Source organism: Schistocerca serialis, chromosome 4 (assembly GCF_023864345.2).
Source record: "Schistocerca serialis cubense isolate TAMUIC-IGC-003099 chromosome 4, iqSchSeri2.2, whole genome shotgun sequence".
NCBI lineage: Eukaryota > Metazoa > Arthropoda > Insecta > Orthoptera > Acrididae > Schistocerca > Schistocerca serialis.
The window spans coordinates 699729918-699744144 of NC_064641.1; the positions used below are offsets into that span (position 1 = coordinate 699729918).

The following is a 14227-nucleotide window of genomic DNA, read 5'->3' on the forward strand; positions in this document are numbered from 1 at the left end:
CGAAGGGGTCCGGGTTTGATTCCCGGCGGGGTCGGAGATTTTCTCCGCTCGTGCACTGGGTGTTGTGTTGTCCTCACGTTCGTACCGTCGTAGTTGCCACTCCGCTATGGAGGTGGCTGTATGGGCGGGTCCCGAAAGCCAATAAGTTAGAAAAAATGGACGGAGTTCATTTGTTTCGGGTAATTGAGGTAAATGCTTTTAAAAATTAGTAGTTATTTTACCCAGCCAGTGCAGTGTCCTGGCGAAATTCTTGAAATGTAACAAGTTTAATTTTAGGCAAGGATTGTAATTGATTTTACGCCCTCTCTGTGAGTGCTGTTATGCACTGTGCAGGTGTATAACGGAACAATATTTTTTCCTATACAGATTCAAGTTGTAAAATCCGTCACGCTTGGTGGACAGACGATTTAGGTAAACTTTTGTTAGATTCTAACCGAAATTTCATGGGTTGAAGCACAGGTGATGTGATAACATCACACGCATTAGTGATGCCAGTTGTCGCTGAAACAATAGATTTGCTGATATATCGGTTTTATTCAACGCCAGTTTAATCTGAGTTTTAAAACCTTTCAAAATGTCCTTTTTCTGAACTGACCGATTTTCAATTTTTTTATTACTTTTATTTCCTGTAATAAAGATGGAAATCGAAGAAAATTGGAAAAAAATCTGTTTCTCTCATTTTCAAGTCTGATAGAATCGAAATACGAAATTAAATAAGCAAATTAAACAAAAAATAGAACACAAAAAACATAGCACGCCCACCGTTCGCTGCTTTTCTTGAAAAGTGATCGTGGTTGAATACTACTAAAAATGACTAGTATTCTCCTACTGTTTCTGATATTTTGAAACTATGCTCAAAAACATGTTATAATTGAGTATCATACCATTATTTGGGTATTACGAACAGTCAGCGCCTAAAGGGTGAAAACTGAAGTTGAAGAACTCGGTTTTTCATGTTAATTTGTCTGTTTTCAAAAGCTTTTCAAACGCTACAAGCAGAGAAATGCATATTACGTAGACATAGGCAACGGATCAGCTACTTCCTATTTTTATGGTAAACTGTGAATGAATTGTTAGGTTTTATGTTTTCTCATCTTATGATGTCCAAGTTTGTTGTTGTTCCTCCTGCTCTTAGTCTTTTAAACCATATTCATCGATACCGCACTTCGTAAAACGCTTTCAGAGTAGGGATGTTGCCATTCTGTAATTGAACTGATATCCGGCGATGACAGCATGAAGCTATCGTACAGACCAGATCGGGCAGGTCTGCACACTGCATATAGACGCATGCCATCCTGTATACGGGCCACATGGTAACAGGTACATTATCGTCTCAGCAATACTGAACCAATTCTTGTGCCATGTGTTTCCTGCTCGTTTTCGTCGGCATTGTTATAAAAATATCACTGACCGTTTTTCCCATTTTCTATAATAATGCAATGTTTTAAAGCAATGGAAATTTTACGAATAACAGTTACTCGTTTAAAAAAAAAGTTTATTTGAAAACCAAAAATTATAGCACTGCTGTTGTGTTTAGTTGATATTTCGGTTTTTCTGCCGGGCTATTAGTAAAAAAATAAAGAAAACCCCTATATAATCGAGAGTAAACAAATACCGAAAAATACTGGTTTTTTCAGAAGTAAAACACTGGTACCCGTTTTAATCGGTCGGTTTTTCCCATCCCTAACACACTGGTCTCCTTTCAAATTAATTTTGTTGGCGACAGGTTCAAAGCAATGGTGAATAAGTTAGGGAAACGGCGAAATCTCGTTTAAACTGACTGACACACCCACGAGAAACGCTCATCTTATGACAACAGCCTTCTCTCTGTGTCTCTTTCTCTCTCTCTGTCCCTTCTTCCCCTGTCTTTGTTTGAACAACCGACGGAATGTTAGCTCTTGAGTTATATGCCGGCATAATCGAGTGTGCTGTGAGGTCAAGGCCGGAGCGCAGAGTTCACTGCTAAAGGTCGCCTGCGGCGGGCGAAGACACCTGCATTGCTAAACTTAGAAGCGACTCGCGGCCTTTTGTGCATACATTGTGGGACGCATCTTCTAGTTCGAGAACGGAACAGTTATCGACGGGCTTTTCGTGAGACATGTTGTGTAAAAACATGCAGCAAAAGTGCCCACAACAACGAGAATTACTGCCATTTTTCTGCCAGTGAACGGCCAAAACAGTCACCCAGTCCCAGTTCCACGTTCCGTATCTATCGGCTTCCCAAGGAGAAAAAAATCATATTCAGCATATCATATACACTGACAGGAAAAATGTGGCTAGCGGAAAATTTGAACAGACATCATCTCTCAGACGTAGAAACACGACTACCAACTTCCGTTTATTTCGCACATCCCTTTCTTCGTGTTGTGATTTTTTTCCGCCTGTGTACTTACTGATCGAATTTAAAAATTTAAAATGCTGTGATAATCCAGTCGTTAAAAGGTATAATCTGATGTTAAAAGTTTAGCACACTGAGTGAAGTTTTTGAAGTTAGAAATTATGTATACTTTCTGAAGCAGCGTGATTCACGGTGCAAAAATTACTCAGACTACATTCATCCAGTATTCGAGACTGACAGCACTTAACAACTTCCAACAAACTTTATGCATAATTTCAAACCTTTTAGAAATTTTTTTCCATACCGCCCACACAAGGAAATAGGAAAAAAAATTGCTTCATTTTTACTATTCACGCAGTAAACCTGCACCCTAAGGCATGACGTTTTAATTTATTACTTCTTTACTACTAAATGTATTCGAAACACGTTTTGCGTACAGTATCCACATATACAACTGAATGTACTTACAAAATTATGTCATTGTACGACACATGGTTCAAGAGATACGATGTCATTAGCGTTGAAATGAAGTAGCTCTTGCTAAATGCAGAATGCCGACAGCATTCATCCACTGTTTCAAGCAGTTTTATTCATGAGGGTTGGAGTCTTTAAAGAACTTGCGGTTGGGGGGGGGGGGAGGTAGGCGAGGGAAGTTACTGGTCCAAGACGCAGGGCAGCACGTGAAAAATATTGCGCTGTGCGTGAAGGCACATATCTAACGCAGCACTGTGGGCGTAAATTTTATTTGGACAACTGTGCTGAAATGATGGGCCCTGTATCTACATACGGATCTGTAAGCCAGTTTTTGCTGCTTCGTGGAATGTTTATAGTGTGCGTGATCATTAACTCTAGCCCCAGCTTAATTACGCCTGTTTCATTCACGTACGGTGCGGGGAAGAATGATTGTAAGCTCTAATTTTGCGGTTGATTACTTTGTCGGATATCCAAAGTGATTTAGCTGTCCCTGCTATGAGTCTTAAGCAACCCACAATGCCTTCAGAAACTATGTGTTAGGTTTTCGTATTTTGTCGCTCGCTATGTACAAACTAATAGTTCTACAGAAAAAAGTGAATTGGACCTTTTTATAGAAAATTTAATGTAGTTAAATTTTGTACTATGATACGTTTTCGCAGGAGGTCACAGTTTCCGATTGAGCCAAGAAAAACATGTTTCAGTGTCACTTTTGCACGTTTTTCTTAAATAATCCGAAAACTATGGCCTCTAGCAAGAATATATCTCAGAACAAAATCTAACTATGTTATGTTTCGTAAAAAAAACGATCTTGAATCATTTTTTTCTGTAGGACTAGGGAGCGAGAGGATATGAAAATCTCGTACATGGTATTTGAAGGCGTTGCGGGTTGCATAAAACCCAATAGCTAGGAGCAGCTGACTCCTCCTGTATGCGGCACTAGCTTGTATCTGCCCGAAATGAGCGCTGTCAGAACACTGACAACAAACGCCTTCAAGACGCAGAATATGTCGCTTGTTGTTGTTTGATGCTAGAGTCGGATGATCTGGTGCATACGAAACGAACCCACAGCTGTTCCTTCTGTCAATTTTTTCTATATTAATCCTAGACCGTAGCTCATCGTCGATGGAACGTTAAAGCCCTTCTTCTATGCTTCATCCTACCATCTCAGATACCAAATATGCAGAGTAGGAGTTTCTTCGACTCACACCAGCTGATGCTGGTGACAGCTATCCCACCCTCGAAGGTGTTATAATTTTTTTTGAGTGAACAGCAATGGATTTTCGTCACTTTGTGAACGGAGTTTTCTGACATTATTGAGTGTCTCTTGTATGCATCTGGCAATGTATTTTTGCAGCTTGCAAATTATAGACTTCGCGTGATGACATAACAATTTCAAGAATTTGATAATCAGATCATGTCTTCTCAAAAAACGTTCTGTTTTTCAAATTAAATGCATCACCATTTGGACCTCTAGTGAATGTCTGTATTGACATTTAACAGTATGGTATTTATGACAACAGCTTATAACACAATTCATATTGCTTCCGAGTATTGTGGAATCATTCTACAAAAAATATCAGTAAATCAGTTTGTTTCAGTAATTACTACAAAAAACCACAGCATAAAGAACTGTACTGTACTAAATCGTGGTCATGATCAGCATCTTCATTCTTGTCCTATGTTGGGTAAATTACGAAGTCCGACTTCACCAGACGAAAATTCAGATCAGGGGCAGACCTATTGTCAGACTTCCAGACCACCGAACGAGTTAAAGTGGTTCACAATATTTGAAATTCCGCTGGTGCAGAAAAAAGACTTGCGTATATGGGACTTGCGGATGCAGTGTGGATGCAGAGAGTACTTTTGTTATCCGTGGAGATCTTTATCTGTAATTTCATTCACTCATTTTGAAAACTGAGCCGGCCGGTGTGGCCGAGCGGTTCTAGGCGCCACAGTCTGGAACCGCGCGACCACTACGGTCGCAGGTTCGAATCCTGCCTCGGGCATGGATGTGTGTGATGTCCTTAGGTTAGTTAGGTTTAAGTAGTTCTAAGTTCTAGGGGACTGATGACCTGAGATGTTAAGTCCCATAGTGCTCAGAGCCAACTGGAATGACATGCATCTTTTTCTAACCCCGTCGAACGGTTCATTACTTCAGAGGCCTACTATACACTTTTGCTAGAAGCGAAATACGTAATCTCATGCCTTCAAATGACATGTTAAGCCAAGGCAATGCGCCAGACGCCGCGGCATTTTTTCGATGTGAAAGTCGCCAGAAAATAATCAATTTAGTCTATTGTTAGAAAAAAATCGACTCATTCTGTTGCACTTTATATATCAGCTGAATTATTCCTCTACTCTTTTTGGTGAAACCAGTCTATGGAAAGAAGCGAATGAAAACAATAGTTCAGTCTGCTGTAGTATTACGTATCAGCTGTACTATTGTTCATTCTTTCCTTCAGTTCAAACTATACTCTGCAACAATCTGAATGAAAAGGACTGGCGCAGTCCGTTGTAGTTTTCCACATTGAATAAAAAGAAAAATAAAAGAAAAAGAAACGACGCACAACAATGGAATTATCCGAATGGGACGAAAATCGGTAGATGTGATGTACAAAAGCAGAAAAACAAATAACTCAAATTTCAGAAAAACTGGATGACTTACTGAAGAGAAAGTTCCTCAAAAATTGAGCAAGTCGACAACGCGTTGGTACACCTCTTGCCCTCACGTCTACGGCTGGAATCTCACTGACTGGAGTAGAATTGTCTTCAGTGATGAGTCTCGCTCCGAAGTGACCCCGAAAGGTAAGCGAAGGCGTGTCTGAAGACTCCTCGGGAAGCGACGGGGTAGCAGCCTGACTGTCGTGCGCCATACTGCCCAAAACAATGAGTGATGCACTGGGATTGATACACTAACAGCAAAACAGTACGTCAACGATATTCCTCGCCCCGTTTTTTTTTTTCCCCTTCATGGCAAGCCATCCTGAGCTTACATTTCAGCATAATAGTGTCTGCCCGCACGTGGCGAGAGTTTCTACTGCTTTTTGTCGTGCTTGCCAAACCCTACCTTGGTCAGCAAGGTTGGCAAAAATGGTTCAAATGGCTCTGAGCACTATGTGCCTTAACATCTGAGGTCATCAGTCTCCTAGACTTCTTAAACCTAACTAACTTAAGGACATCACACACATCCATGCCCGAGGAAGGATTCGAACCTGCAACCGTAGCAGCAGCGAGGGTCCCGACTGATGCGCCTAGAACCACTCGGCCACAGCGGCCAGCTGCAAGGTTGTCGGATCTCTCCCCAATGGAGAACGTTTGGAGCATTATGGGCAGGGCCCCCCAAGCATCTAGGGATTTTGACAATCTGAAGCACCAAATGGAGAGAATTTGCTGAGTACACCCAACAACTCTATCAATCAGTGCCAAGCCGAATAACTGCTTGCATAATTTCCACAGGTGGACCAACGCGTTACTGACTTGCTCCATTAGTGAAGCTCTTTCTCTTGAATAAGACATGCAAATTTTCTGAAATTGTAATCATCTGTTAGTCTGTACACGTACAATCTACCGATTTCCGTCCCATTCGGATAATTTCTGCCTTGTGCACCGTGCATTTATTTTTCTTTTCAGTGTATATTGTGTGCATTAAGTTGTTCTATATGCAATTAATATGTAGCTAATTAAGGTGACGTGTCGTTAGAGGTGCAAAGTTGAAGAAGAAAGAAGAATGGAACACTGAAAAATTGGAATAACAGTGTGGATTCATTTTTGCTAAAAAAAGTTTTGGCGATACACATAAATTAATCATTTGATTCAAGCCCTTAAACCCTGTTCAGCCATTTAATATTGCGGAAGATAAATATTTTGTACAGAACATTACGTCACCGGCAATGTACGTAGAAATCACATGAATGTACAAATACTGCCTAAATTTCAAAACGTATGAAAAGCAGTAGGTATATTGTTTCACAAGTATGAGGAACTACTGTTCACAATCACACTGATACTTCAGTTTCACAGACAAGTCTGTCTCTGGCCACATCGTAAAACGTAAACGGTCTGTGATCAAGCGTGCACCCTTGTGGAGTACTAACAGTGACGAACGGACTAGCCTGACCCTTGGCGCTTTCAATTCTGATCCGAAACAGTCGATTATTCGGAAACAATCATTATTGTTGACTGTAGTCTGTTATCACCTGTCACCACCATTTTTGTCACTTCGATACTTATTCTTCACTTGGTGCCAATATGCAGCTTTCAATTCAGTTCCTCGGCCATGTTTATGAACAGTGCGATTATTTACAGTGAACTATGGGTCTGGATGAAAATGCCGAATCTCTCACAGTCAGTAGAGTCTGAATGGGAGAAATCATATGACTGGATTAAAAGTGATCTTCAAGGTAAATTCAGTGCGATATATAGTATCAGCAAGGATGATTTATATTCTGAGAACGTATTAATTAAGGAAAATTACAAATGAAGTGACGAATGATGACAAATATTTTTCGCGAAAAACACATCCGACAGATAGGAGTATGTACGTAAAAGTAAGCGATTAAGTCACCAAACAAATAAAAAATATTGTATCGTATATGGTGTCTGATCACATCACCATAGCATTTGCAGAAAGAGAACTGTCGGCGGTAAGTGCAAACCAGCGGGAAGATAGACACAGAGCTTCAATAAATGCAAAGTGAAAAATTATTTATTTAACCATAAATTATATCATTTAGCACATTTTAAAATCCACCAAAAGTTGATATTTAATAAAAGAAGCATGAAAAATTCGTATTCATGTAAATAAACACACAAATTTCGAAAATATTTTATTTGTAGAAACACACGTCTCTCTTGAAATAAGATACGTTATTTGACCTTAAAAATTTGGCAGTAGTAATAATGGTTCATTTATGACCGAAAGATTGAACTAGTATGCAAGCGAAATCACTCAACCTCGTAGACTGACGGAAAAATTCTTATAACTGGCGTAAGCGTTGCAGACTTGTGTCAGCTGTTTGTCACACATTAAGTGAAACCACTCACACAAGAAAGACATTCAAACAGCTGACGTGGCAGCACAGACTAGTTTCACTCGGTCGTTTCGCTCGTCTGAAAAAGTGACTGAGCGAAAAAAATTGACTGGACTAGTCGGCCGTAAAAACGAGTCGCTCGTCCCATCATTAGTGAGCGCACGGGGTCAAGGCCGAACGCCGCACGCCGCGCGGCTAATGAAGGAGCGAGCAGTCTGTCTCCCAAGCTACGTGCTAGGCTGACGTCAATGGCAGCCAAGTGGACAGCGGCAACAGGCGGAGTTCTGCAGCTGCTGTTCACTTGTCAGCCCGGTCGTGATTAATCATCTGCGAAGGCGGGGACGGTTCACTGATACCTAAAAGGCGCTGGTGGCCCGTCCCAATCAATTCACTGTCGTCTGGATACAAAATTACAAAAAAAAAAAAGTTGGATCAGTGCAGGAGAAGAGGCGAGAGAGGAGGTGGGGGGAGGATTTGAGAAGAAATAACTGCTGAACACATTCGCTTAAAACGATGCCAGAAATAACGTTTTAATCACTAGCATTTCTCACTGAGATTTCCGCAGGTAACGAGCCCTTGGTTCAAAACGACCATCTGCAGTTGAAGGAAGGGTTTCTCAAAGAGACAAATCTTGGAAATTATAAGGAGTGACAACAAAACAAGTGGACAAAGGAACAAAATCAAATGGAAAACGGAATTAGACCTACGACTGTAACGAGATTGTAATGGATGTGGTCGAGATAAGCACCCAGTGAGTCAGTGATAGATGAACCAAGAAGGAATAGACGGAGAAGACGACCTAATAGGAGGTGAGAAGGCAACACTAGAAACATGCAGCGACCACATGAATGTGTATGGCTGGAGCCCGCAAGAGGCCTCCATCTAGGAGAAGATGTGAAATGCCAGCTGTAATTGCTCCTGCTGCCGATGATGACGATGATAATGATGATGATGATGAAGCTGATTATCACGGATAACCTACCGTATTATTATTGTTCTTCTTCTTCTTCTTTTTTTAAAAAAAAATGCTATTTCCTTCTTGTGGTGTTTATTTGATTTAATTTATTTACCCTGACCCGATTATGGCCATTAGGTACTCTCTTGTATCGGACTAGGGTTTCACACTATCTATAACATCATATTTACCTAAGGTATAACAATTCTAATATGACAACAAATTTTTAAACGATCTGAGTGTCAGAAGTGGCTGTATGAGTAAATTATACTCATTATGAACTAACAAAGTTAATACTGGCGTTTTTATACTACTGCAATTGCTGCCACTAATAGTGATAATAGCCATAACATCAATACTAATACTAATAATAATAATAATGACAATAATTGTGACAACAAAAATAATGATTGTGACAGATATAAGAAGAATAGTCATGGCGATGCACTAAAGCGTGTTCCATCTTTTTCTCACAGAACCAACACCCAGCATTATGCTAAAATGGTGAAACCTCCAGAAATCTTCTGGAGATGAACCTGAAAAGGTTCGAAAACCGGTTCATGGAATGAAACATACTCAAAAAAGTGACTGGTTGCTGTTTTATGTAACTAAATTACTCACATAATAGATGTTTTCTGATGTAGTGATTTCTGGAAAAAGAAAATTTAAGGAGACTATATATGCTAACAGTACTGAAAAATAAGGAAGATCAGGTTGGGAAGAGGGTTGTACAAGGGTAAGGAGTGCGTACAAGGATAACGGTAATCTTATTATTGCTTTAGTAGATATGTCATTACCTGTCTTCTGAAGCTGGAAATGTTATTTAGTTCTCTAATATAACGTGGGAGGTTGTTCCAATGTCCGGTTCCTGGTACTGAGACGGACTTAGAGAGGGCGGCCGAACGATGGAGTGTGACGGAAAGGATTTTGCTCTGATGGGAATGGTTGATTATGTCGGTGTTGTTCTGACAAGACCGTTGAGGTCGAGGAGAGATATGATGTTAGTACATAACGTACGTTATTTTTAGCCACAATCCACGACCAGAGATCGTACTTCGAATTTTGTTTGTGTTGGTAACTTCTTACGTGCCATACTACTGAGGTCATTGGTCCCTAGGCTTAAACACTACTTTATCTAATTTAAACTAACTTACGCTGAAAGGACAACATACACACTCATGCACGAGGGAGGACTCGAACCTCCGACGAGAGGATCAGAATTTTGTATTCTCGATTGAGTCAAATGCTGAAATCCCATCACGGGTGGTCGTTGCTAAACTGTACTCAGTTGCTTCTCCTAATTAAATTCTGAGATTTCTACCAATTGCTTTAGGTGTAGCGCTCTTAATTTTGGTGAAAAGCGTCGGAGATGGACTCTGATAGACGATCCGGAGCATCGCAGATGTGTGAACGATGAAAGAGCAAGTTCGGCGTGCAGTTTTCCTCCTTATGTGCAATGCATCTGGTAAACGTTTTCAATGTCTGAAGACTATCGACACTTTTACGTACTGTACTGAGACGGTACAAATCGTTACCGAGGAAAGATCCTCTGACAAAAAATGAGGGACCGACCAGTGTCTTATAAACAGACACAGCAATCATTAGGTATTGACATCACCTGCAATTTATATTCTGTCATTTGTACGACTATTCATCACATAGGTACAGATGACACATTGTATCTCCTATTGCAAAAAATTGCTGGTAAAATCGAAAATCTTTCATGCCTTTATTTGAACAGCGGAGTTACACCAACGCTGTTAAATTAACTCAAAGCAAAGTACATAAACAATTGCAAAATTCTTGAATGCGGCGATGTGAGAAAATGCAAATACAGTTCCTAAGCTCGCCAGCAACGTGTTCCCAGCAATTAACTGTGCACGTTAAGACAAAGCAGTACCCATGGAATGACGATCAATATTCGATGCAATGAGGCAATACAATAGCAACTCTAATGGCACAGTAGACAGTAATCGGAGGCATCGTCGACTGGCAATGCGACGTCTGCAGTGATCTTTGTAGTATATTGCTGCTTTCTTCACCAAAATTGAATTGTTTGAGTGTACACTGACCAGTTCTAAAAATTGTCATAGTAATGAAAAAAAAAACCAGTTGTTACATGTTGCAGTACCTGTCTCAGGTTGGGTCTTCCATCATGTGTATCATAATTTTAGTGACTGTTTAAACGCAGTGGGCTTCACAATTCTGTAACGCCGTCAGTGTGGTCCCGATCTTACTTTTTTAGATCCTCCACCAGTTTCATCAAGTCAAGAAAGGAGAGAAAGGTCGATTTAATGTCCCATCGACCTCGAGGTCAGAAGAGTAGCACAAGATCAACTGGATAAAAGCACGAATCTATCAGGTAAGAAATGGGGAACTCCTTCGCAAAATCAGCGAGGACTTTAACATCTGAAAATATTGACTATAAGAAGAAATATGATGGTAGTAAATATTTTAAGATACCAGGGGATAACTTCCATGGTACAAGTGGAAACCATAGAGGTAAAAAGTTGCAAAGGAAGACAGACACTAGGATATATAGCAAAAATTGGACGTCATTGAGTTAGTGCTACCCCGCGTTGAAGAAATTGGCGTAAGAGAGAAAATTGTTGCGGGCCGCATCAAACCAGTATAAAGATTGACGAAAGAAATAAAAAAAGATCGATCATTGTCCATACATCCAACCCGACTTACGCTTGAAGTGGTTCAGAGAAAATTCAGGATGGATGGCGTTTTGAAATTCGCTTACCCAAAATCATATTCCAATTTCGTAACCATGCACCTCCTCACTGTATTCAGTGATACCGAAGAAGACAGAGATTTTCTATGGATGAGGGCCTCCTACAGTCGAAACTAATCAGTAATGACCAGAGCAGACGTTAAGGAAATTACGAGTATGAACCAACTGGAACTAATTTGATGACGGAAGATAGAGCAACATGTGAATGCGACTTCAGTTTGACACCATCGGCATAACTAAGCACGGAAGATTATTTAACCGGACCAGCTGATGGGCTGGACTTACCGAGTGGCTCGAACGTCCATACTTAAGTGAGGTCCGTATAAATTGGTTCTTAGGCCACAGTTGTATCGAACTATGTCGATAAAATAGGAGTGTGAAATGGCAAGTTTCATTAAACTGTGTAAGTAGGCTGTTTAGGTTTTAATGTTGGTAACGCCACGTAGCGCTCTATATGAAAATCACTGACTGTGCTGTGTGAAGTCTGTGGCTGGTTTGCATTGTTGGGCAGTTGAACGTGAACAGCGCGTAGCGTTGCGCAGGTGGAGGTGAGTCGCCAGCAGTGGTGGATGTGGGGAGAGAGATGGCAGAATTTTGAGAGCGGACGATCTGGATGTGTGTCCATCAGAAAGAGTAAATTTGTAATATTGGATATCATGAACTGATATATACATGATGACTTTTGAACATTATTAAGGTAAATTCATTGTTTGTTCTCTATCAAAATCTTTCATTTGCTAACTATGCCTATCAGTAGTTAGTGCCTTCCGTAGTTTGAATCTTTTATTTAGCTGGCATTATTGGCGCTCGCTGTATTGCAGTAGTTCGAGTAACGAAGATTTTTGTGAGGCAAGTGATTCGTGAAAGGTATAGGTTATTGTTAGTCAGGGCCATTCTTTTGTAGGGAATATTGGAAGGCAGATTGCATTGCGCTAAAAAGTGTGTCAGTTTATTGATGATCAGAATAAGTAAAGAGAGAAATGTCTGAGCACATTCAGTTTTGCTCAGCTGTTTGAAAATCAAATAACATAAGGGGTTTACCAACACAGTAATTTATTAATTTCAATACTGATGCTCTTCCGGTAGCGACGGAGGCCTGATTAGAATGGCTACCTGTTGAAGTGTTGGTTGGTACGATTTTTGAATATGGCAACTTGTAAGAAACCTTACGGAGTGCTGTGGAATGTGCGTTATTTTGTCGATTTGGGTTACTTTCGCTCGTAATCTGCGGGAAGAAACATTCTTAGTATCGCTCGGTATTCGTCCAAACTACTCTAATCTTACCATCGCTGACATTACACAAAGCATAATTTGGATTTCCTTGACTTGTTTTGGAACATGTGCGATAGAAATAATGAGACAGCATTGCACATTATTTTGAAAGAAAGTAAGGTTCAGGATCTTGAAATAGTACTTCATGTATCAGTGCAAAGGATCTCACGGAAAGGTTCACGAGGGATTGTTCTTCACACTTCACGAAACGAATCTTCACCTCTCGTCGTACTTACCTGCCTGCTTTACGCCGTCGCTGTAATTGCGCATCACCCTCCGCTGTGTACATGCCTCACTTTACCGGCATAAACCGTCTACTGACGGATTAGAAGTCTCGGCTAGCTCTGCGGCAGGTTCTAGGCGGCGCAGGTGACGTCTCTTGCAAGTTTCACACGAAAAAATGCGGCGCGCGGGAGGAAGTGTTTTCGCGGAACGGCTGAGCTCGGCGCGGCTGGGCGCGCGGGTTCGATAGCGGCGGGCGGTCGCGCGCCGTGTCAAGGCCGGCGCGGCGCAGGGTTCACTGGCACGCGTGACGTCACCGCGGCTGCGCACTGCGCACTGCGCAGCAGCCGGCCGGCCGCCAGCGCAGTTAAAAGGACGCCAGCCGCCCACCTACCCAATTAAGCGGAGTCCGCGGCCGGACCGGCGCTTCGTCATCCCGGAATTTCCTCTGTCCTTCGGGATTTTATTCGGAATACACTGCAAGCGTCGGTCTTCCCAATTTTCGTCATCTTATCAGGTTAAATAAATAGTCACTCTGCAAGTAAGACTGAGTATTGTTCTCGAATAATTGTAGACATCGCCAGAAACAAAAGGAACGCCTTTAAAATTTGTGAGTCCTTTGCTGGAAAAACCCTTGTATATTTTTATATGAACGACAACTGTAAGTACCACAGCCATACATACACTGCTCCAGAATGTTATCTAATGCCATCTTATCACCTTTCTTCACATTTATTTGGGTTTTTAAATTCAGCCTTCTGTAACACACAATACGTTTCTTTTTTCTGTTGACTCAAACATGTTTCCACCCCTATGCATCGTCTTCTGTGGGTTTCGATTTATTTCTGTAATACTATTACACCAAGGTCGTGTTTTTTTTCTACATTAAGGCTAAAAACTATAAAATATGCTTTTTAATATTTTTGGTTTATTGCTCACTTGCAATTACGTTAATTGTGAAAGTGTATTTGTACAGATTGGCTTGCTTTTGAGTCTTTTTATAGCTTGACAGCATGCGACCTGCGAAGCAATAGGAAGTGGTTAAAGACTTACTAATTTTGAAATATTTTCTTTTTCGAGACTCTTAGACCCATGTGTCCTGTACTTAAGTTTTCCGTCCTGTTGTACATTTATAGCGTGTTTTGTTTTTGGGTATATCACACACACTTTTTTCGAAAGCGGAGTTCAAGTATCCC

At 40.9% G+C, this 14227-nt stretch overlaps 1 protein-coding gene across 2 annotated transcripts in view; it reads right to left on the reverse strand.

The window, feature by feature from the left end:
* Positions 1-14227, reverse strand: part of LOC126473201 (ecdysone-inducible protein E75) — a 488568-nt gene that overhangs the window by 412745 nt on the left and 61596 nt on the right. The window contains exon 1 of one of the 2 annotated variants that reach the window (XM_050100103.1): positions 13046-13152. The exons of the other annotated variant lie outside the window; for it this stretch is intronic. Coding sequence (XP_049956060.1) covers positions 13046-13079 — 34 coding nt within the window. The 5' untranslated portion in view covers positions 13080-13152. Of the gene's footprint in view, positions 1-13045; positions 13153-14227 lie in introns of those variants that run through there. 2 annotated transcript variants of the gene reach the window in all.